This window comes from Leptonychotes weddellii, chromosome 7 (genome assembly GCF_054177405.1).
Source record: "Leptonychotes weddellii isolate Sample4059 chromosome 7, ASM5417740v2, whole genome shotgun sequence".
Taxonomy (NCBI): Eukaryota; Metazoa; Chordata; class Mammalia; order Carnivora; family Phocidae; genus Leptonychotes; species Leptonychotes weddellii.
In genome coordinates this window covers 100,974,111-100,999,342 of record NC_138375.1, presented here as the reverse complement: position 1 = coordinate 100,999,342, position 25,232 = coordinate 100,974,111, and the positions used below count along the sequence as shown (strand labels likewise).

The window sequence follows — 25,232 nt, the reverse complement described above, 5'->3', positions numbered from 1 at the left end:
CATACCCTCCCCAGTGTCTATCACCCAGTCACCCCATCCCTCCCACCCCACCCCCCGCTGCAGCAACCCTCAGTTTGTTTCCTGCAATTAAGAATTCCTCATATCAGTGAGGTCGTATGATACATGTCTTTCTCTGTTTGACTTATTTCGCTCAACATGATACCCTCCAGTTCCATCCACGTCGTTGCATCTAGGTTCTTAATCCCAATCAGTCTTTCATGAGTGCAAAGGTGTTCTGCTGTATAATAGCCTATGGCTTGGTGAAAACAGTCTTCTCAGTGTACTGCACTTTGCACAAGGAAACCAAGGGCTCAGTAATCTCATATCCTTGTTTAGTGTATCTCAGGATTCACTGAAGTGTCAAATCTAAAGAAGCTGGCTATCTCAAAAGAATGTCTGGTGAAGCAGGGCTGGAAGAATGCATGTCATTAACTCTTGAAACTTGTTACCACTGAGTTTGTGTTCCTAAATGGTTTCTTTCTGGGAGGAAGCTGGAGGATCATGTTCTGAACCCAAGATAATCAAAGTCAGGTAGACAGGACAGGAATGTGACCAGGATACTAATCAGGAACTCCACGGTAAGTATGCAGCTCCCGAGGTCCCAGAGACAGAAGTGCCTCTGAGAAATGCTCAATTTCCAAATATAGAATAGCTAAGTAACAAGATTTTGCTTTTTGTTTGAACTCTTTCAAATTTCTCACTGCTGTAGGAACTCTTGACAACAGTCTGTTTTCATGATCCCTGATGGCATTTTTTGCACAATCTATAGAAAAAAAGTCATAAGATAAAAAATAATGTAAACCAGGAAATACATTATGAAACTTTTGGCATTAGGTAATCAGTACCAACTGTGGGACCATTACACTTCTCATGGCAATGATGTATTTGTTATGTTGCCAATGCTTCTTCAAGTCCCAAGTTCTTACTTAGAAGTGTAATCTTATTAGAAGCAAACCCTACCTATGTCCCCTGAAAACAGACTCCTAGACAGCGATGAGTCTAAATACAGCTTTCTTTGAATGTTTCTGGATCACATGCTATGGATATAACTAAGAGATGCATCCAAGTGTATTTTTAAATCCCAGGTTTGATTTTCTGATCAAGCTAGAAGGGAGCCATCTGAACATGACATGATACATCGTCCTGAACATTTTATATTTTCTCAAAGTCACCTTCACTTGTAATTCATAATAAAAATCAACAATGACAGATAATAGGAAACAGCTGAATATATTTCAGCATTTCCAAGTCTTGTTCTCGAGATGAGTTCCGGCATATACAGCTGATATGTGATATATAAATGCACATGAAGGGGAAGAGGTGCTCTGTGGTAAAGTAAGTTTGAGAAAAAAATGTAACAAAGTTCAACAGATTTTCAGTACTTCCCAGTGCCTTTAATATGCTAACGAATGGATAATGTTCCACAGGGAAACAGAATATGCAGCTTTTCTGAAAACTACTTGAGCATAAAAGCATTATTTTGCAGAGTAGTTCCAGGGACCAAGGTCTCAAGGCTATATTTTGTCACAGGAGCCTGGAAATCACACAGGGGTGGATTCCTAGTATAGCTCAACATTGCTGTGCAACCTTGAAAGAGTTAATGAGATACAGTAGCCTCTCCCTTTATTCGAAGTTTCTCCTTCTGCAGTTTCGGTTAGCTGTGGCCAACCACAGTCTGGAAGCAGATGATCCTCCTTCTGACATATATTCAGAAGGTCAGTAGTAACCTAACGCTACATCAAAATGCCTGTGTCATTCATCATTCACCTCACCTCATCCTGTCACATGAGCACTTTATCATCTCACACCATCACAAGAAGAAGGGTGAGTACAGTACAATAATACACTTTGAAAGAGAGAGACCACATTCACATTACTTTTATTACGGTATATTGTCATGATTTCTCTATTTTATTGTTCTTGTTGTTCATCTCTTACTGTGTCTAATTTACAAACTAAACTTCATCATAGGTATGTATTTATAGGGAAAAAAAAGCAGTATATACAGGGTATTGTACTATCTGTGGGTTCAGGCATCCACTGGGAGTCTAGGAACATATCCCCCACAGGTAAGAGGGGACTACTGTATTCTAAGCTTTGATGTCTTGAGGTTAAAAAAAGGTTATAAAATTAAAAGGTACTAGGGAAAACCACATTATATCCTTGACATTCAAATGCATCTAGGATCGTCACAAATCCCCAAATTTATTAATATCACCGTAAGATATACTTTTCCCTTAGAAAATTGACTAAAATAAATACTCTCATTGCTGCTTTCACCCCATCACTTTATAGAAATGTTTTCAGTTTTCTTGCCTCTCCTAGAATCTGACTTCCATTAACAGCTCTAGTTTGCTAAAGTTTTAATTCTCACTTGGTAAACAATTTTGCACTGACTGGAACACTATATGAAATATTCAAAATCTTTTTTGGGGGGAACACAAGCATATTGCTGACTATGGTGGACTTATTCATAGAAGTTATTATTTATCACTTTAAATTTCATACTTTTTATCATTTTTCTAAGAATTATTTTCTTAGCTGTTTTCTTTCTTGTCACTTCTGTCAAGATCGGTGCTATTCAATAGAAATATAATGTGAACCATGAATGGGGACTGTATCTGTAATTTTAAATTTTCTAAAAGCCACATTACAAAAAGTTTTTTAAAGATTTTATTTTTAAGTAATCTCTATACCCAACGGGGGGTTGGAACCCACAACCCCTAGATCAAGTCACATGTTCTACTGACTGAGCCAGCCAAGGTGCCTCCCATGAAATTAATTTTAATAATATATTTTATTTAACCCAATATATGCAAAATATTATCACACACATGTAATCTTAATAAAAATTATTAATGAGATTTTTTCACTTTTGTTCATACCAAGTATTTGAAATCTCTGCATTTTACACCTACAGCACATCTCAAATGGACTAGCCACAGTTCAAGTGCTCTGGGGCTAGTATCTACCTTGTTGGACAGCCCAGGTCTAGATTAGCAATCAGCTTTCTTTGGGGGCCGTTTTTCTACACAGATACAAGATACACTAATAACACAGAGCTACTGCATTTGCGAGGAAGAATAGAGAAAGAGACTACCATACTGTGATGTGGATACTGGGTGATCTATAGGCTCATTCAATAATAGTTAAGTACCTTACATCCACTGAAGAGCTTAGCTGTACATGGGCTCCTATTACTACTTGACACGAAGCCCCAGAGTCCTTTATAATAACTCAGTTTGCTAAAGCCAAGGGGTTATTGTAATTGATTTGCAAGTAGAAAAAGCAGTAACAGTAATTTGAAATGTAAAAAAAAATTAAATTCTGTAAATAAACACCATTTGCATACATAACACCTGACTAGGTCCTGACATTTTGGAATAGTTATTAGATATAAGAAGTTCAATCTCCCAGGCTGTGGTATGTATGTATGTATGTACACAAGCACACACACATACCCAAACATACACATAAATGCACATAGGCACATATGTATGTTTGGTATAAATCCCACTTTTTTATAAAAGAGTATTTATTTATTTGACAGAGAGAGAGCGCGCGAGTGAGCGCAAGGGAGCACAAGCAGGGAGAAGCAGAGGAAGAGGCAGAAGCAGACTCCCTGCTGAGCAGGGGCTCAATCCCAGGACCCTGGGATCATGACTTGAGCCAAAGGCAGCCGCTTAACTGACTGAGCCACCCAGGCACCCCTAAATCTCACTTTTTAAGGGGTCGGTGGTTGGTGATTGTTATTTCTCTTTTTTTTAAATAACGGGCACTACAGAACAGAAGGCAGAGAATCATTCTTGTTCCATAGACAAGCTTGCTATTCACACTTAAGCTTGCCTTCAATGGAACGAAATACGCAGCTTATTCTTGCAAGTAATGATAATTACCGTAAACGGACGGCTTCTATATGTCACAGTGGTCTAAGGGTTATGCGAGCATTCTCTCAATACAGCAGTTAATGATGTATGTGCAGAGGCAACTGAACAGAGTCCCTTTAAGAAGCTTAATAAATGCCAAACAACCCATAAACGGAACAGCCACGGTTTGAACTTAGGAATCTCTGCTCAGCCATGAAGCTAAACTATTCACCTTAAATGCATAATGTTCTAAACACTCTCTTTCTAGATACCATTTTTTATCTAACCTGAATTAGGTACTTATAAGCAATACCGATATTTCTTAGGACTTAAATATCTCTGAAGATCTTAATGGGAAAAAACTTTGTAAATACCTAGTTTTATACTGAGCATAACCTCTCATTTTATTCTATTAGAAGACCCATCCAGGAATAGGCTCAGCTTCTTTCCTTATCTCTGACAAATACCAGAATCTATAACATATGGTGCCTTTTCCTGGCATCATTTCTTCCAGTGCTTGCATTCATCTTTAATGTGATTATTTTGTGGTCTGCTGGCTCTTGAGATGATAGACCACCTTCTCCTTTGAACTGTGAATTACCATATTTGGACTTGCTTCTTCATATGCTTTTTACTAGTCCTTTTTGTTTCTCTCGTTTGTTAAATTGAAACATTAAAATGATCAAATTTATCCTAATAGTATCTCAATTTTTGTTTTGGTAATGCGACAGAGTTTAACTTACTAGTAGTTGCACATAAACCGGCTGAATCAACTAGACAAGTAAAGAGCCCACTGATTTCACAGGAATCCAGCATTAGGGAGGTTTCTTTCTTGGAACACCAGAATATACAATATAAGGTAAAAAACTAGTCTTCATTTTCACAACTATCCTCTTGCTTGCACTTACCAGCATTCAAAAGAATAATTACTACTGTTCAGAAGAACAATGTTACCAATAGGGTCACTTTTGAAAGTCTGCCAACCCCTGATTTAAGCAACATATATCAGAATTGAATATATAAAACTTGGGGCTTCATATGTCTAGCAGATTATACATCCCCATACATTGGCTGAATGAATGCTTGAATTGCACATAAGCTTATAGGGACATTGAACTCTTCATTGATCATTCTTTGATCTTTCCTGAGCTTGGTGTTAGTATCAGGAATACCTGCTTGGTTATGAAGAAATATTTAGGCAAATACCCTGGGTCATTTACAGTTTTTTATACTTCTGTAATGCTATTTCTATAAACTTAAAGAGATACAGTAATTGTATAGTTTATACATTCAATCTCACACGAGGAGGCTGAGGTCTATGGAAGTTAAGTAACTTGCCTGATATTGTATAATGAGCCAAGATAAGAGTGGAAATCTAGTAGTGCTGACCGCTGCTATTCCAAGCAGAAATGGTATAGTTCATATTATGATTACCATAAAAAATAACCTCAGTAAATACTGCATGCTGGGACTTTACCACTATGATAATAAAGAACATTTATATCAAAAATAAGAAATTATATTTTGTGTGGTGAGTTACACAATAAATAGTAAATAGATGAAGTCTGATATTGGATTTGAATATGAAAACTTACATTAGGTCTTCATACAATATACAAAATAATTTATGGAAAGGATTTTTTCCACAGGTGTTATAATAAAAATCCCTTCTATTTACTCATCCCTTAGTTGTCATTTTAAACCAAGGGAAATTAAAAAAGGTCCTGGCTCATGCCTTCTCCTCTCCCCATAATTCACTGTCACTGATATTAAAAGATGTGTAAAAACGCTTGAAAAGTGATCACTAAGTTTTTAACACAAACTTCCCGATATTTCCGGTGGTACAGGATACTCGTCAGCTTCCTCAGAAGCATTACAAATTCGTCACTGAGGATGGAGACAATATTGGTGGATGGGGATGGCTTCCAGACTTGGCCTCTTAAATTCTTACTTTAGCTATGTCTCAATGCTCTATTTTAGTGGTTTAAATCATTCACGGAAAAGCAAGTGTTCTGGCAATCTCATTCTGAACATCTCAAGAAACAAAACAGCTTAAATTCTCTATCTTTCCTTCTCATCTTCCCTGTCAGTGGTGTCATCTTAAAACTATTTCTATCAATTGAACCTGGAGTACACCATTGAAAGCTGTGGATATGTATTTATTTTAAGCATTTACAAAAGTTCCCATGATTCATTTTCAGTGTCTACATATTTTGTTAGTGTATCACTGCATTATGTCAGGAAGTCTCTCTATACTAACAAGAATGAGGATTACATCTGGATTCTACTAGGGGACCACAATTAAATTTTGACCGATTACACATGGAAGCAGACAGGTGTATTTTACTTGCAAGATTAACTCTATCTTAAAAATTTACTTTTTGGGGTGCCTGGGTGGCTCAGTTGGTTAAGCAACTGCCTTCGGCTCAGGTCATGATCCTGGAGTCCCAGGATCGAGTCCCGCATCGGGCTGCCTGCTCGGCAGGGAGTCTGCTTCTCCCTCTGACCCTCCCCCCTCTCATGCTCTCTCTCTCTCATTCTCGTTCTCAAATAAATAAATAAAATCTTTAAAAAAAAAAATTTACTTTTTTTTTTTTTGTAGGAGAATCTTTATTACTTCTATTACAGAAAACTGAACAGCATACACTCTGCCTAGTTTTTCGGCTACTTCTTCAGCCTTTGCCTTTTCCAGCTTGGCACTGTGAGCCACTGACTTTGGACCCAGGACACTGTCTTCCCAGTGATGGCAGATCTCATCATATCTGTCATTATAATTGGTCCTGATGGCTTCTACCAGCTTAGCCAGAGCTCCTTTGTCTCCCGAGTTAACCTTTGTGAAGGCAATGGTGGTGCAGATCTTCCTGTGGACCAGATGCCCCAGCTTGGCCTTTCTCTTGATAATGCAGAGGGAACCCTCATCTGATGACACAGGCCAGGTGGGAAGACTGTCGGCTTGATGGGATCCACATCATGTGCAATCACTACCAGCTGAGTCTTCTTGTTTTCCACCAAGATGGGACAGTATTAATCCCTGCTGGAAGGACTCTCAGTGGGGATGTGTTCTTTGCACTTCGTATCTCTTAAACCCTTTCTACTCATACTGGGGTCCAAGGAATAGTAGCAGTAGCACCATCCTGGAGCTTGGTGGAGATGCAGAATCTCAGGCCTTACTCTTGACCTACTCAGTCAGAAGCTTCATTTTAACAAGATCGCCAGGAGATGTGTGTGCATCCCATTTTTAGAGGCACTGGCCTAAGGCATGGTATTCAGTAATTACAAACTGTCTTATTCTTTGCAGCAAAAGTGTCAGTTCTTCAGTTTCTGATACTGAGCCTAACTAGATATTCATTCAAATATAGTAAAATAAGGGGCGCCCGGATGGCTCAGTTTGTTAAGCATCTGCCTTGGGCTCAGGTCATGATTCTAAGGTCCTGGGATCGAGTCTTACATCGGGGTCCTTGCTCAGTGGGGAGCCCTGTTTTTCCCTCTGCCTGCCGCCCCCCCTGCTTGTGCTCTCTCTCTCTCTCTCTGACAAATAAATAAATAAATAAAATCTTAAAAAAAAAAGAAATATAGTAAAATGATTGAAAAAAAAGAAGAAAAGAAAAATCTAAGATAAAAATAAAGCCTGAATAATATCATGTCCTTTGTTTATTTTACTTTCCGAAGTTGTGGTTTGGTTTTTTGTTTGTTTGTTTGTTTGTTTGCTGTCAGATTCTTCTATACAGCACTGTCTCAGAATAAGTTCCCCAATAGAGGTTGAATGCTATCATGCCTGGTGGACCCGTCTGCATTCGATGACCATTAGGCTGATCATCTACTTAAAGGATGATCCTTATTCCTAGAACTCCCCTTTCTGTTTGAATTTGGATATTTCATATCTTGTGGTCACCCCTGGCAGCAGGTAGGACAACAGGGAATTGAAAACAAAGATAAGCCATTCTGCTTTTCTTCAGCAGTTTTGCTAAAAGATTCGATAGTTTGAAATATTTGATAGGTTAAAATGAATTCTGTGGACTCTTATTTACCAAGGCTCAATGATATATTTTTATTTATCATTGACAAAATGATTAGCGATGGTATATACTGGAAACAACATTTCAGTGACCTGGAAGAATTCATATGAGTTCCAGTGGGACCCAGGGAGTTTTAGGCACTGGGAAAGTTTGGTTCCGAGGATTATATTTTTAGTAAAACCTCATTTCTAAGGAATCTAAAAGTGAAGCTCAAATATAACAACTTCAGGAGCCCACAAAGGTAGAGATTAAAATTTAAAAGAGAACATTATAAATTCTTAATGCCTTTCCCAATTTTCAAGTCAGGTGACCTTATGTAGAAACTCTTATTTTCAAAGTTCATGATTTGAAGTATCTGTATGGTAATAAAGTATACATTGTTTCATATCATGAAACCCGCAAGATATATTTATACTGCCTTAACTTTCCTTTTTGTTCTATGGAATATGACACCAATTAGAGAGACTTAGGATTGGATTTTGAAAGCTTCAAGAAATAGGACCCACAGTTATTGCACACGCTAAATTTCTCCAGTCATCATCTAAAATTAATGATCACATTTTGACATGGTACAAACTGAACCTGGGTCAGCTTACTTACTTGATGTACCAATAGTCAGACTGGTATCATAAATCAGTTTATGACCAGCTTTAGAGGGGATGACATACAAAAGAGGATTATATGTCACCAGGATCTTGACATTAAAAAAAATAAATCTTGGGCACCTGGGTGGCTCAGTTGGTTAAGTGACTGCCTTCGGCTCAGGTCATGATCCTGGAGTCCCAGGATCGAGTCCCGCATCGGGCTCCCTGCTCAGCAGGGAGTCTGCTTCTCCCTCTGACCCTCCCCCCTTTCATGTGCTCTCTCTCTCTCTCAAATAAATAAAATCTTAAAAAAAAAATCTTGACATTAAAAATAAATAAATAAATAAAGACAAAGAAAGAAGAAAAAGAATAAAGGGAATGTACTGTATCATGACTTACATTGTCTGTGTATTCAATAGTGTGTTTAAACAAGTTAAGTTGGCTCGGGAAAAGCCCTAAACAACTTTTCCAAGAAATAATTTATGGGACGGAAAAACCTCATTTAAAGTGAGCTATATATAGGATAAAATGAGGATATATAGCTAGAACTGAAAGTAGGAGATGGTCATTTTAAAATAGAATAAAAAGATTATTAATTGGTTTTGCTCACAGTGGTTATTGTTGGGTTGACAAATGAATCTGAATAAAATGTAAGAATAAGATTACAGACTTACACTGAATATGGGTCAAAGACAGGGTCAAATCTCTTTCTACACAGCGAGTCAAGTTTTCCACTAGGGGCACTCATTTCATACGTGTGGACTATTTACCATGAGGAGAAGTAGAATTTGCTTCACTATTCCTGGAAAAAGAGATCCCGTAAATCAGAATATCCATCTCCTAGGTAATCATTTATTAAGATGCTGTCATTGAAAATGGAATACCTAGATGGCCTGCCCTTTGGCAAGGAGGTGGAAAACTGGAACACAGCTTTGGGAATTATATAAATGGTACAGTCACTTTAGGAACCTATTTGGTGGTATCTAAAAACATGTATAAATGGCAACTCAGAAATTCTACTCTTCAGGATACACCCAACATATGCGTATGTATACAAACTTACACATACTCCACGTACACTTGTTTATCAAGTGACATATCCTAGAATGTTCACAGCATCTCTATTCATAATAGCCTCAAACTAAAATACCCAACTATCCATCAACAAATTAATGACTAATTTGCAGTATATTCACTTGATGAAATATAATCATGAGAATGAACAATTTACAACCACACAAAACAATATAGATGAATATTACTATCACAATGTTGATGGGAAGAAGCCAAAACAGAAGAGTTTATATTGTATAATTTCATTCATTAAAAAAGTTGAGAAACAGGCAAAACAAATCTATGCTCGTGGAAGTCAGGATGGTGGTTATCTTTGGAAGCATAGTGACTGAAGGGAGGATGAAAGGGTATCCTTGGTCATGTTTTATTTCTGGATCTGACTGCTGGTTATATGAATATGGCTAAGCACTTTTTTCTCTCACCCAGTTGCATATTCGAACCTATCATCTACCCATCAGATTCTCTTAGAGGGCTAAGGGCTACATATAAATAATTTAACAAGGAAGGAGAGTCCCTTCCCTTTTTTACCAGTATCGGCTAGGCAAGACACTTATTTTTTAAGTTCTATAGGGCTGACACAAACATTAAGCCTTTCAAATTCATTTCAAAACACAAGATAATTGTTTACCTCGCCAGAAATGTCTTCTTTCCCTTTCTTGTCATTTCTGCGAGATCTCTCCGATGATTCTGTTGCCTCAGTCCAAATGGATTTTCTTTAGGAAGAGACATCTGAGGTTTTTTTGTCCCTGAGTATCACCGCCAAGGGTCAGGGGAGCAGCATACACAACAGAAGTTGTAGTAATCCTCCTCCTCCACCAGGGGAGACAGAACGAAAACGTATCCACCAGCAGCACCAGCACTACTCGCAACAGGCAACTGCCTTTGCTCAAGACATTATGAACTTTATAGCAAATGGCTAGAGAAGGTTATGGTAGGAAAATATCTAGTCATTTTATAGGCAATGGTAAGATACAGAAATAAAACAATTATATGAGTATATGAGCATATGAGATATATGTTTTTTAGTTCATCTGAGATTGGGGCAGTGATACTTTGTGGAACCCACAGATGGGAACTTTTTATCAAGTATGACCCAAAAATGGCAAAAGGATTTTTTGGTCATGTTTTTCTCTCCCCTACGGTGACCCCTCTTTCACTAGGGAATGTACTTACATCATCAAATTAATGTGATTCTTTTTTTTTTTTTTTTAAGATTTTATTTATTATTTGAGACAGAGAGAATGAGAGAGACAGAGAGCACATGAGAGGGGGGAGGGTCAGAGGGAGAAGCAGGCTCCCCGCCGAGCAGGGAGCCTGATGCGGGACTCGATCCCGGGACTCCAGGATCATGACCCGAGCCGAAGGCAGTCGCTTAACCAACTGAGCCACCCAGGCGCCCCAAATTAATGTGATTCTTAAACAGGACATAAACCTTCCCTTTAGATGAGAACACTAATCAGATTCAGCTAGTTTTTCATTTTCCATCTACCTAAACACTGCCATTACATGGAAAAAAAAATCCCTGAAAAACCAAGGCTACTTTACGGAGTTAGACCTCTCTTCCCAGCCAATCCATTTTATTATTCTATATAAACAAATTCTGCCATTGCATTCCTTTATCCATAGCAACTTCAAGTGGATAATCTACAAATCAATTAAAGAAAAGTTAATTGCCAAAAAGGATCAAGAAACAAGCATTAGAAACATAATATTTACAGGCACCATCCTAAAAATTTATGTGTTAGAGAAAAGTTGGTCTGACTAGCTTTCCTTCTAATCCAACATTTTAATTTGTATGATTGCTTTTAAAAATAAAAAAGTCATCACACCATTACTCTTACCTTATGACATCTATGTTTTGGGGCTGATGTGGACAGATAAACCAAGCCAAAAAAAAAAAAAAAAGGTACTACTATATGATATGCTACTGCTATTGATTTTTAACTCTAATTTTATTATCTTTAACATTTTCTATGTTTGGAACTTTTTGAGGATTACATGAAATAATGCAACAGAAAGTACGATATCCACCCCCCTTTCCTTCTCCTCCTTACATGTCTACAATAAAGGAGAAAGAGAGGCAAATTCAGTGAGGAGAATGGACTCTGATCTGCCCAAGAACACAGTCAGTGATGAGGTCAATATTCATATGTTTCCATCAACTTGGTACAGTTCTGAGTTATGTCTTGTCTGCCTAGGACTGCAATGTACTTATAGAAATACGGAATGGATACACTTCAACTTCTATGTAAATAAATTGTTGTTTTCTTTATGAAGGCTTCCTTGACTTTTCCAAGCAGAATCTCTTATCTCAGTACCTACGTTGTTTTATTTCATTGTTCACTTGGTTTGTTTTCTGCCTTCTTCTACCACAATGTAAGCTTTATGACAGCAAAGACCTAATCCATTTTACTCATCATTCTATCCCTATTATACGGTCAATAGTTTTAGGTGGCTAAGAAAGCAGGAGGCATGGTGGGGTGCGAGAGCTGTCCATACCAGCTGACAAAAGCAGACTCTTAAATTGGTTGTTATACCTAGCAACTATAAAAAGTTAAATTATATAAACTATAATTTAAAAATTAATTTAAATAAATAAATTATGTTATAATTACATAATAAATATTCAAGATTCCTTACTTCCTTATAGTTTGCCTACATTGTGATATCATGTATGTTCTTGAGGTCATTTACATCTACATATCTGTATGTGCTATACTGCTTGCTAACTCTCTATTTAGTGCCCTCTATACCTTGAAATGGGCTGCGGGGAGCATTTTTGCCATGGAAATCAGCAAATACTACAAATAGGCTTTGTGTGTGTGTGTGTGTCTTCACAGAAAGCTGGCTGTTAACATTCACCAGCCCACTAATGAAAAAGCTTATCATAGGCATTCAAAAATAGTTTCTGAATGAATGTATTCATCTTTTATAGGAATTCTGATTACATTTGAGTGATTTGTTCATGGTCACATTAGTTCTTAGTTTATTCCTTTAGCCCACCACAAAGCTCCTCTTTTTCAGGTTCACTCTCAAGCTCTCTTTTCAGAACAGGGCGTAGAGACTTGTTGCTCTTGGGAAATGTCTATCTTTTGCATTTGATTGACTTCACAGAGTTAAAGTAGTGCGTATCTACTCTGTTCACAAATCCATCTTTTCTCTTTAACATTTGAGTTGTTCCCTTGCAAATTCACATTATCATCAGGTATTAAATTACACAATTCGACAAGTTTATTAGTTCCATATTGTCCTCTCCCTTGCCAATGGAATTTTCTTTTGCTCTGATTCACAGTAACTCTGCATAGTTCTCTAACTCAGCCTTACAGGAAGTCAGAGGCTTTCTTTAGCCCCTTGTCAAGAAAACCAGAAAAGCTTTCCAATTATGGTTTGAAAGTGAAAAACAAAATGGAAGTTATGATGGGGCATAGCCAAGGCAGGAGGTGGGTAAATGGCTGGGGCAAAACACATCGGGGCTGGGGCCTCCACAATGAGAAGCAGCAAAGGAAGGGGTACAGAAGCAAATGCTCCCTGTCTCGTAAAGTGTTCATTATTTGCTCTGCTCAGACTAAACAAGTCTTCTCCGGGCCGCTCACTAAAGGTACTATCCCTTAAAATTATGTGCTGGGGATTCCTCAGTTTCATGACTTACAGTCAAAATACTACTAGCTGAAAATCATAAAATCAACCTTATGACAATAATATAAATTTTATTACCCATGAATTAAACATGGATGCTCACTTCCATTACACATTCAGAAATGGCATAATTTAAAAGCATGGTATGGCTCTCACGTGGACCATCAGAACTCTTCACAAGCATAATTACAAGCTCTCAGCCCTGGGGGGTGTCTTTGCTTTTTCTGCCACCTTGATTTCTGCCTCTCCTGCCTGTCCACATTTGACAGTGCTCCATGCCGGTTGGTAGCCCACAGCCACCTCTTAATCAGTACTTTTGTAATAATCACACAGTTTTATGTCTTTTTGTCTGTGGTTGCTCCGTGAGTCGTCTTGATAGTACAGAGAACTCACAAGCCTTATTTCCCCTCTTCATTTCTGTTTCTGGTCAGCATTGCTTTGCTAATTGCACAGATCCCTTTGAATGCTCGAGATAGGACTTTCTTTCAATTTAGGAAATCTCAGCTAATGCCTTCCATAAAAATTCTAATTACAAAAAGGCCCCTGCAAAAACGCTATTGCAGCTGTTGTAGGACGGGATTTTTAGACTTGTAAGTAAAGTGTCTAAGTTTAGTTTTACTTGAAGGAGTCTTTCTAGTATTTAAAAGCTCATCCTTTTGTGGTAGCTGCCCAAATCTGACTCTTGGACTCCTCGTTGCAGAAAGTGGCAACCATTCTGTTTGCTGCCTTACCAAAGACACTGAATAAGATGGGATCTACACTGAAGTGAGGCGCTGGGACACTGGAGAAAAAATTCGTGCAGAAGTGCACAGAGCCATGGTTTCAAGCTCTGGCTATGATACTCTCAAATTTCATGACCTGGGCTCTCTGTAGGTCTTGAAGTTTTTCTTTTTTCTTTTTTTTTAGAGTTGGGGGACGGGGCATAGGCAGAGGAGAGGGAGAATCCCAAGCAGGCTCCACACCCAGCACGGAGCCATAGGCAGGGCTTGATCTCACAACTCTGAGAATGTGACCTGAGCCAAAGTCAAGAGTCTGACGCTCAACCAACTGAGCCACCCAGGCGCCCTGGTCTTTAGGTTTTTCAATGTAAGATGATGGGTTCGAGCAGATGAACTCTTGGGTCTCTTTAGCTTTTGCCCTCTGCTCTGTGAATGTGGGGGAAGGAAGTGGAGTGTCCCCATTCTTGTCAGGGGTCTAAAAACATTTGTTGATAATTTCATTCATTGAAGGCATATTCCTCAACCACCTACACCATGTCACACACCCTTACAGGCATTAAAGATAAAGAGGTGGAAAAGAGAAGGCAAAAATCACTGTCACATGGAGCTTATATTCTAGTATTAATAACAGCTCACATTTATTTTAGTGTTTTCATGTGCCAGGAATTCTATATGATTAACAGGCTTAATCCTTACAACATCCCATTTTACAGATCAGAAAGCCAAGGCAATCAAGTTCAATACTCCACAGCACCTTTCAAAGATGCAGCTGCTTATACATGCAAGCTGCCAGTGTATTGTACTATTCGGTAACCAAATGTGGCCCCAGTGACAATCGCTAACCTATAAACCTATTTGACAAAGAAGCATCACAAAATTGGTGAGATGATAAGAGGACGGTGGAAAATGCTGTAAAAGAGGGGGTTAGGCAACCCACTTTTCTGTACATATTCTCACTGAGGGGCGAAATGGCCTTTTGAAGTAGGCATTAATATTTTCCATTTACAGACATGGAATCTACTAATACAGGTTAGGGAAAATTGCCCAGTCAAGAAAGCAGCAGAGTTGGATGCAAACTTCATCTGTTCAGCTCTAAAGCCAAAGTCTTTCCCCAATACCATGCTACCTCTCCCCACGTGTGCTATGATTGTTAGCCTTCCTGTTATTCCTATAACGATTGTTATGTTGCCTTTACAGTAACTATTTTTCCCATTTTCAATTATGTTAATATTAGTCCCAATTTGGAATATCATTAAGAAGGCCCATTTAATATTCAAAACAATGCCACTGGCATGAAACGGCATGAAGTTGACCTCTTTTGCTCAGAGAATCTTCAGGCTCCACTGAACAGCTGGCCAAGGAGCAGCATTCTGGCAGTGAAATACAACCACATGACCAATGTTTCTGGCCAGATGAAATGAACCAGATGGAAGCCCATGGAGCGAAATCCAGGGAGAGGGTAGAGCCAGGCCACTTTGATCACGGATTCGTTTTTTTGTTTTTGTTTGTTTTACTTAAGAAATCCTTTTTTTTTTTTTTTTAGAGAGAAAGCGAGCAGGGGGAGGGGCAGAAGGAGGGGGAGAGAGAGAACCTTAAGCAGGCTCCAGGCCTAGTGAAGAGCTGGAGGCGGGGCTCAATCTGACAGCTCCGAGATCATGACCTGAGCCGAAATCAAGGGTCAGCCACTTAACCGACTGAGCTACCCACCCAGGTGCCCCAAGAAATACTTACATTTTGATGCTCTTGTTTAACACTGCTTTAAACCAGTATCAATTAGGTTAGATGACAGTTCAGATATTATTTAGTAAGTTTATATTTTAATTGACCACTAAGCCATGTTCTACATCAAATTACAAGGTGCTCTTTCTTCAGAGAAAGATTCTGAGGTGAACCGAGGAGGATAGTGGATCTATTAGAATAGCATCTCTCATGACGGAACTCCTCCAGTGTGGTCATGGGAAGATGTGGTCAGGAAACTGGAGGTAGCAGAGTGACTATTTAGAATTCTAGGCTCTAGGACAGACTGCCGGGGATCAAACTTGGGCACATTTCTTAAACTATGCCTAGTTTCCCCAGCTGTAAAATAAAGACAATACTAGATCCATCTCGTGGGGTTGTTTTGTGCGATGAAATGAGATAATGTGTGTACATTACTGGGAATGTGGCATGGCCCAGAGTAAGTGTCTGTTAGAAATTAGATCTTATTACTTACTTATTACTTATTATTACTCCAGACTTGGCTGCCCTCCTGTGTCTGTGTGGCCTCTGATCTCTGAACCTTCCATTCTTTCTCTCCCATTTAGTGGTAAGTGTTCCCATTCTCTTCCCTATAGAATTAAATGAGATGAGCCGTGCGTGGGGCACTAAAGACAAGAGTCATTACGCCTTTTACATCTGGCAAGTTTTTTTAAAAAATGCTACACAATGGGAGGCATGAATGTGGTATCTGGGAAGTTACATCCCAGGGTACTGATTCAGTGTTGGTGGCACCCATTTCCCCTCCTAAAGCCTTGGCTCCGCCTGCATTTCTAGTGCATACTGCTAGGTTTACTTTGACCGCAACTGACGTGCTACTGCTCAGGTTTTCCTGGTAACACAGTGGAAACCACACTCCCCTCTTGCCCTTGCTATTCTCTGCTACTATCAGATGTCCAGATCCAAGCTGCAGGTCTGAACATAACTTTCTAAGAGCACAGGGGATGATTTAAGGTCATTGAGGGCTTTTGGTTTTAGTAAATATGGCTTTATCTTTCCATGGCTCGAAATCACTTAGGCTTTTTATTTCTCCATCCGATTGCTTGTTAATCCTCCTTTCCACTGGTGGGTCTGTTTCTCACTAAAAAATTTACTTGTTAGCCCTTCTACAACAGGTACCAAGTATGCTTACATGAATTTAATTAATCACCTATTTGGCAGCTCTGTTAAAATGCTGGGGGAGGGATGTTGATGTTGATGTTGAAACTATTGGCAAAAAAGAGATCTGGAGAGTTTCTGAGTATCTCAATTATTTAGTGTATCCCACAACCCCTATTAGTATAAGAGATGGGAAAAACTAGAACTGCTTTCTGCTTCTGGCCTGTGGGATGCTAGTGGAATCATCTCTGCCCTAAATGTACCCTGGATGACTTTCTCTTCTATTTGCATACCACCCACCTCATAGTCACCCCATATTTTTTTTTTCTTTTTTTTAATGTCCCTTTCTGAGAAGAGAGAAAGCAGACGGTTTTGTGATTTGTTCTGGTTGGAAGACAAGACCATCTCTTGAAGAGTAACTTTCTAGTTAAAGTTTCCTTAAATGTTACTATACTTTTAAACAATAACATTTAGAAAAACAAAATGTCCCAATGTAGTTCCCTTGGGGAGTTGGCAGAGTCCACCAACCTGCTAAGTCTTACTCCTCATTCTTTCTTTGCTTCCCAGATCATTTTCTTTCCAATTTTTTTTAGGTACTATATTTAAAACTCCAACATAAATTCACTCATTTACATTATCTCCTCAAATCTAATGTGATAAACACACCATTCCCTTCTCTCTCCTCTAAAAAGATAGGAGAGGTGTGGCTCTAAATAAGGATTGATAGTCATTCCAGATCCACAGAGGAAAGTTAGCCTCCTGAGTATGTAATCCTCTCTTTCTCTCTCTGTATCAAATCAAATTTGGCTTAATAAGTTATATATTAATCATATTTGGCTTTTTATAAAAATGTATTTTACCCACAAAAGACAAAAATTTGTCACTGCCGAAAAACCACTTTCAAATCAATTTTAAGCATTGCATAACAGTCCAAAATCGTATTTCTCAGGGATGAATACTCATCCAATGTATATGATTTGCTATTACTTTAACAAAGCAGACTCTTTAACTGAATTTCACATATTATAGACTTGGCTTTCCTTTACCCTGAATGTTACAAGAAAGGGAAGACAATCCCAAAGAAAACTATTCCAGTTTAAAGTTAAGTGTACCACATGTCCATTCTATCTTCAAAGAAAAAAATTATATTATACTAGACACATTTGAGGATTTTACAGACCAACAGTCTCATAAAGAAGAAATTCAATGAAGAAATATAGGTTAATGCCCAGTTATTTCAGTAGCTTCAATAGTAAAATCATATCCAAAGCCTCTCAAAGGTCAAGGTAAGCTTAAGCTACTCCCATGTTTTAAGGATCTTATATATATATATTTTAAAGATTCTATTTATTTATTTGAGAGAGAGAATGAGAGCGAGCGAGCACGAGAAGGGGGAGGGTCAGAGGGAGAAGCAGACTCCCCGCTGAGCAGGGAGCCCGATGCGGGACTTGATCCCGGGACTCCAGGATCATGAACTGAGCCGAAGGCAGTCGCTCAACCAACTGAGCCACCCAGGCGCCCAGGATCTTATATATATTTGAAAAATGCAAAAACAGAATTGCAAAATCGTGGGGAAATTTAAATGTTCACATCAAACAGTTTAATACCTTTAACTCTAGGAATGCTCTGCAACAAAAATGTGCTATTCAAAAGATAACTGTAGAATTTAAGTGTGTGTGTGTGTACACATACATACATATATTGATTCATGGTTCATCTGAGATGGTGTGGCCTGTTAAAAGTTTATAGCTATACGATAAACATTCTTTTTCATTATTATCAGTATATTGCTGTAGTTGAATGCATTATCTTTTTGAGCACTGACAGACCTCTGAAAATATGAGACCAGAGTGGCCAACTGCCCTACTAGTTCCCTAACTTTCTACTGGACTCTTTGCCTGTGATAGGCCCTGATTATTCAACAAGTTGACTTTGCAAATAAAGGGGTGATACCAACTAAGACAGTGGAGCAAGAGGTCTCATCAAATATACATTAATGGCACTCCTGTCACATATAAGGGAGCCTCTGGCATCAAAGAATTTACAGTCCAAATGGAGAGACAAAAGAGGACCCACAGAACAGTAAAGACAGTATGTATAAATAGTTTAATTATTACATGTGCGATTCACATACAAATTAAAATCAAATCGATGAGGGACAAAGTCTCTCAAGCTCCAAAGGAGACTGGCCCAATGATGGTCACTCTAACCTCTTGTTAGGAAAAAGGCATGTTAGAACTACCAACATGGGCACTTAAATGCATGGAAAACTCATCCTTAGACATCCCAGTGGCTTGCTGTATTTTGGAAAGGATCAGAACTTGACCAAAGGACAATGAAATAACTTTGCCAGATGAAGGCAAGTTTCATAATGTATTTGCAAATCATACAGCAGAGCTTAAACTGCATTTTTTTTTGGAGATTTCTGAAACACTAGTGCCACATGCTATTCCTTTCACACTATTCAGTAGTTAGACATGTACGATATCCCAGGACTTGTTATCAGCTCTCATTAATGAGGAGAGTTCAGAAATCACCCTCTATTGGAAATAAGCACTGTAATGCTTACAAATCTTTGATGAGCATACAACTCAGTAGAATGCAAAGCATATAGTAGGGTGTATCATTTCTAATGTTGAACTGTATTCATAACTAATAAATTAATCTAATTAGTAAAAATAAATGGTATTTATTTTGTTTTGAACTAGAAATAAATGGAATTGCTACTTACACTTTTGGCTGCCAATTTTTATCCTTTGTCAAAGTTTGCTTCTGCACTGTTACTATAAGTGAAGTATATAATTTGATTTCTCTGATTTTACAGTTCCCTAATAAGTCCCAAGGGCACTATCTTCCATACTGTCTAAAATAAATAACTCTCGTGAATTATTTTAAACCAAAACTCAAATGTTTTTTATGCAAGTAAATCAGAATACATTATAATTCAAATTTAATGCATACTTCTATATAGGCCAAGTAGTCTCCAGATATGTTGCATTTGGTCTAAATAAGAAAGATATTCTCAAGACTTTGCAAACAGTTTCAGCTGTATTTGCTTTTCCTGAAATAGCTTCCATTGCTTACAGACTAACCAATCAGAAACAAACAAAAAAAGTGTGAAGAATCAATCTTTTCCTTGTAAATAGCTAGAATACTTAAGCAAAGAAGGAAATCAAAGATTTTTTTTTTTTCTCACTGTCTTCTTTCTTTTTTCTAGTTACTTGGTTAAAATAAGCTAACTTGGGTGTAAAACAAAGTTGCCATTGACAATTTATTGAGATTGTGAAGTCAAGATCTTTCATGTGATTTCTATAGAACTCTTCAGAAATAAAAGATTAATAGAACATCGATTTTGATTTTATGGTGTCTAATTCTCCTAGACAAGATTAAAACACTGAATTACTGTCTAGATCCCAGAGATAGTTGCCACTTTTCCACGTGAATGTGCCCTGGAAACCCTTATGAACAAGATAGTATTATTTCCTTTTTGTTGTTTGATTGCCTGTTTAATCAAGCAAGACGCTTTTCCTGACATTTAAAGGGTTAACTGAAAGTTTTAGCATGACCAATATTGGCTCTTTTAACTCCAGCAGGGATGCTAATACCCTTTTTTTCCAGATGCTAGTAATAGGAATGCTGTTTTTTTTAAGTTCATCATTTAACACTCAAAATCAGCTTTTAGAGTTAGTCAGCTTCTTGCTACTTCTCAGGTTCCCATATACCCCCTGACTATTTTAAGGTTCATCTCTTTGTCACTCATATTTCATATACTGCCAACTTAACGCCTGTTAGGAGTTAAATAGATCAACACAGGGCAAAAGCATATTTCCGGCGGCGGGGTGCGGAGGGAAGGGCTAAAGCTATAGAGACTGATTTAAAAAATTCTTCCCGGCTACAAAAAGTAAAGAGTGATACCTGTAGGACTTTGAGAAACGCAATCTTGTTTTGGCTCTGGGAGATGGTCCTGGCACTGTGACTCCCTGAGGATCCCAAAGAAAAGCCATTTGTAAGGAAGGTGCCAGGATCGCTGGAAACCGCAGAAAGTCAGAGTTGGTGCAGGGCCTGGGGGCCGGAGGGCCCCGCGCTGAGCAGGAGGCACTTGTGGCTGAGGGAGGGCATTTCCTCTGTGGGGTGGTATGCACTGACAAGGAGGTGGCAGGCTGGCTGAAGCAGGGGTGGAAGGGATGGCCAGGACTTCCTGCTGTGTGACACTTGCCCTTTGCGACAGAGCTTGCTTCACTCAGACCTTATCTCATTAATAACATGAGCAACACTCTCTCACAAATTTGTTTTTAAATATAGTCCTGATTAAACAACATAGTCATATGCCACTCCTGAAAAGCACAATACACACACACACACACACACCATGAAAAGTATGACTGAAATGTGGGTGAACCTTTATATCAAGTGTGAAGTTCAAAAAAAAAAAAAGGTAAACAGAGGGCCTTTGTTAAAAAAGAAGTAATTACATATCTACAGTGAGGAAATTCAACAAAGATTACTACATTTCACACAACTAGCTGCCAAATATAATTTTCCTTGCTCCAACTTCTCTTAGAAACAGGGATGGGCATCGTTATTTGCAAACCTTCCACAAGGATTTAATCATCTTGAAATACTAGCGCCTCCCTGCAAGTCACTGTAAGAAGAAAACAGGCAGATCACTTTCAAAGCTTTTGGCAGCTTTTCCCTCACGGAGATGGTGCGTCACCTTGGAGAGTGAATTATAATGCATGACTTTGACAACAAAGATCAATTTTCTTGTTCATTTTCTATTCCCTAGAAACATTTCTTAACTCTCTGATAAATCCCTTAAAACAACTTTCTTTCAAATTAAATAAATGACGAAAGCCAAATAGAGCCCTTTGCATGTTTTATGAGTCCAGGACATTTCAGGGAGGCAAATATTTCAAGATATTGTACGCAAGGAGTCAAAGGACCCCAATGCCGTCATCAGTCCTCACCACGGAGTGGTATTTAATGTTAACAGTGCAGCATAATTCCATCAGTCCCTGTCTAAACACTGCCCCACGGGTGACCTCAACTGTAAACCAAGGCAGAGCTCCACTCCTCCTGGATAAGATTAGGCAGGCTTGGAGGGCCCGAGAGTGAATTTAACCCACTCTGAGCGGGACAAAATTGGCTGACAGCTGAGATTACTGATGGTCACCACATCTGCCAAATTTTGAGACCCATATGACCCTGTCTATCTCTTACATAGCCGAGAGGTCCAAAATATTCATGTACTTTCCATGGAACCTCAAGTAAGTAAACAGGACACTTATTTTCCCGACAGCATCCGGCACACCAGGGGTTCTTGAGAGCGCGACAGGTTCCATATCGGCTTTGTGAATGAGTAATAGAAATATTTTTGGGGTTTCACCTCTTTGTTATCTGGCAGACGGGCTCCAAGAGTGGGTAGGCGAGAGCTAACTGAACAGCAGCCAACTCGGAGGAACCAAGAGTTCATAAACAAACACGTTCTGTCTGAATCAATCAGCAGTATTTGAATGCTTCACAAATCACACCTTTCTGCTCTTGTACGCGGATCCACACCTCACAAGAGCAAAATCGGAGGCCACCTTCCACGTATTCTTTGAGAAAGACCGAGAAAATGCCTGTGTCTATACCCATGCGAGTCTGCCCTTCTTAGTGGATGAAATTCCAACTATTATCATTTCATTCTTTTATACTATTTGATTTCCATGTCAGGACAGCTCGAAGAAAACGCAAACACTCCTGGCAGAGTTAACAAGCTGCTCAACAACTTGGTATTTAGTAGCATGGTTTATCTGAAACTGAAGTCAGAAAGTATAGGAGAACGGGGAGTGAGGAGGAGCCCCTGAGAGCAAGTGCGGGGAGACAGTGGGGGGAGGAGGGGCCACAGACAGGCATGAGAGCAGGAGGGGTGGGACTAACTAAGATAATTCCTCTCACCTTCCATGCAGGACAGAACTCTCTTTCTAACTGGTGGCATTTTACATTTTACAGGTGAAATAGCCTCAGTGTGCCCTGAAGATAAAAGCTGCAGTGCACATATATGACTTTGGGAGCAAAAACCATGACTTGCTTTGTTATCCCAGTTATACTGGTCATGGCCAGATGGACCCTATCTCCCTGTGCAAGCTGAAGCCAGTCATAGGTATTTTGGCTAATATCTGTCTTTGTCTCCATTCCAATTTACATTTTTAAAAGAATGTTCTATTAATTGCTATCTGATAAAATATCAGGGCATAATAATAACGCAGAATGAAAATACTGTGGAATGTCCAACTTTTTCTAAAAAAAAATGTACAACGAAGGAGATGCAAAGTTGTCTTTTTCATTACTGCCAAAGTATTTCTTCCTTCTTTTCTCCCTTGATTCTTGACATTGGACAACTGGAATCCTGAAGCAGGATAAAAACAATGTAAATATAAGTGGTGCCTGGGTGGCTCAGTCGGTTGAGCATCTGACCGTGGCTCAGGCCCTGATCTCAGCGTCCTAGGATAGAGTCCTGCATGGGGCTCCTTGCTCAGTGGGGAGTCTGCTTGTCTCTCTCCCTCTGCCCTTCCGCTCATGCTCTCTTCCTCTCAAATAAATGTTTTAAAAAATAAATGTAAATGTAAAATGATGACCAGGGAAATGGAAAATTTGGTCCTTTTTCCTAATGTGAAATTAGATATGGACACAAAAAGTGTCTTCTAATGTTAATGTTATTTTTTCCTTAAATAATTACTCACTTTCTCCTTTTCATGTCTTCTGTACAGCTATACATAATCTCCCCGGAGGTTCCCAGGCCTCAACAAGGTCGAAGAAATAAGCTACTTATTTCTGACATTAATCATGAATAAAATTAAGACTTGATTTCAGGTATAAATACCAATATCCTTTGGAAGGACTGGCTAGTACTTCATAGACATGAGAATTTAGACAACTGGAAAAAAAATAAAAATTAAATAAGATGTTTGCTAGGATGAACCTTTGCTGTCATTTACATTTTAAACAGTTGTTTATAACTTTCACTGCACATGTATTAAAGGGTAGAAAAAGAAATAAAGTAATATTTTGAATATTTTAACATGTCATTGTTAAACACTCCTTTACCCATAAGAGTATTAGTAGAAACAGGATTCGGTGGCAGAGAAGTTCCATCCCCGAGACAAACTCTTCTTCTACAATTTGGAAACTAAACTTATACACCCAGGAAAACTAGATTCTGAAATCTAAACTTTGCCTCCACCAAACTGCTATCCAATAATTCCTAACCTCCCTAAAAGCTCAACAACTTGCCCACCTCCTCCCAATAATGCAGATCTTATGCTCTGCCGTTCTATATAAGGCCTCTCGAATATTTCTGGGATTTTGGTTCCAAGATCCCAGATGTTACAAGTGGCAAATTTAGGGTTTGGTGTCTGACACAGAAACTCAGCATTTCCTTTATAGGAGATAGCCTCTATGAATCAAATTGGAAGTCCCAAATTTAAAAGTGGAAGACTTTAAACATAACCCACATAGACATTTGCTTACTCCAAGTCACTATATTTTGACAGGTGGGGGTTGGTGAGCTGAACTTGAGAGAAACAAAGAGTTACATTAGTGGGGTTGCATTATGTTGAAATACATCGCCTCAGGAAGCCAGAGCACGCAGAGATAGGGTCCAGGATAATGTTGTATTTTGAAATCGTAGCTAGTCACAGACTCGAACGTGGCAGAAGTTAACTTGGGAGCAAATAACCTCATTTCATGTTCATTTATCAGCTGCCTCTGACAGGAGTTTCACTGTAAGAATTCTATTTTCACGGTGCTCAATTGCAAAAGAGCGTGCCAAAAGGAAATTTAACAACCGGACTTGCATACTTCTCTAACCTAGTATTCATACGGTATCATTAACTGTGGTTTTTATTACATTCGTGTATTATCAAAATCAACTATCAATTTTTTTTTAAAGATGTATTTATTTATTTGAGAGACAGTGTGTGTTGGGGGGGTAGGGGCAGTGGGAGAAGGAGAGAGAGAAAATCTCAAGCAGACTCCCCGCTGAGCATGGAGCCCAACTCAGGGCCCTATCTCACAACCCGGAGATCATGACTTGAGCTGAAATCAAGAGTCAGATGCTTAACTGACTGAGGCACTCAGGTACCCCTCAGCTATCAATTATTACTCCAAATGGAAATGACGCAAAATAACGCTAGCCTTTTTTTGATCTGCTTTCAAATAGTCATTCTAAACCTTACATGTGCCTACTTGATTTAGAGGTCAATTCTTCTGTGTTCTAAAATGGAGGACAATTATCTTATAAGTTGTAACACTAACAGAATGCTAACAGAACTGAGAGCACTCATGGCCTTAAGAGCATTATGCTGAGCGGAATAAGTCAATCAGAGAAAGACATGTATCATATGACCTCACTGATATGAGGAATTCTTAATCGCAGGAAACAAACTGAGGGTTGCTGGAGTGGGGGGTGGGGTGGGAGGGATGGGGTGACTGGGTGATAGA

At 38.8% G+C, this 25,232-nt stretch overlaps 1 protein-coding gene and 1 long non-coding RNA gene across 9 annotated transcripts in view; both read right to left on the bottom strand.

Moving 5' to 3' along the window:
• The window catches only part of PDE4D (phosphodiesterase 4D), a 1,043,384-nt gene that overhangs the window by 327,559 nt on the left and 690,593 nt on the right, over positions 1-25,232 (bottom strand). The window contains exon 1 of one of the 8 annotated variants that reach the window (XM_081826833.1): positions 20,664-21,283. The exons of the other annotated variants lie outside the window; for them this stretch is intronic. Coding sequence (XP_081682959.1) covers positions 20,664-20,752 — 89 coding nt within the window. The 5' untranslated portion in view covers positions 20,753-21,283. Of the gene's footprint in view, positions 1-20,663; positions 21,284-25,232 lie in introns of those variants that run through there. 8 annotated transcript variants of the gene reach the window in all.
• Positions 1,717-8,764, bottom strand: LOC145722715 (uncharacterized). Its single transcript, XR_014147188.1, has 2 exons — positions 6,452-8,764; positions 1,717-6,243 (listed from the first exon to the last, which is right to left on the bottom strand). It is a non-coding gene; the product is annotated as an uncharacterized LOC145722715 (long non-coding RNA).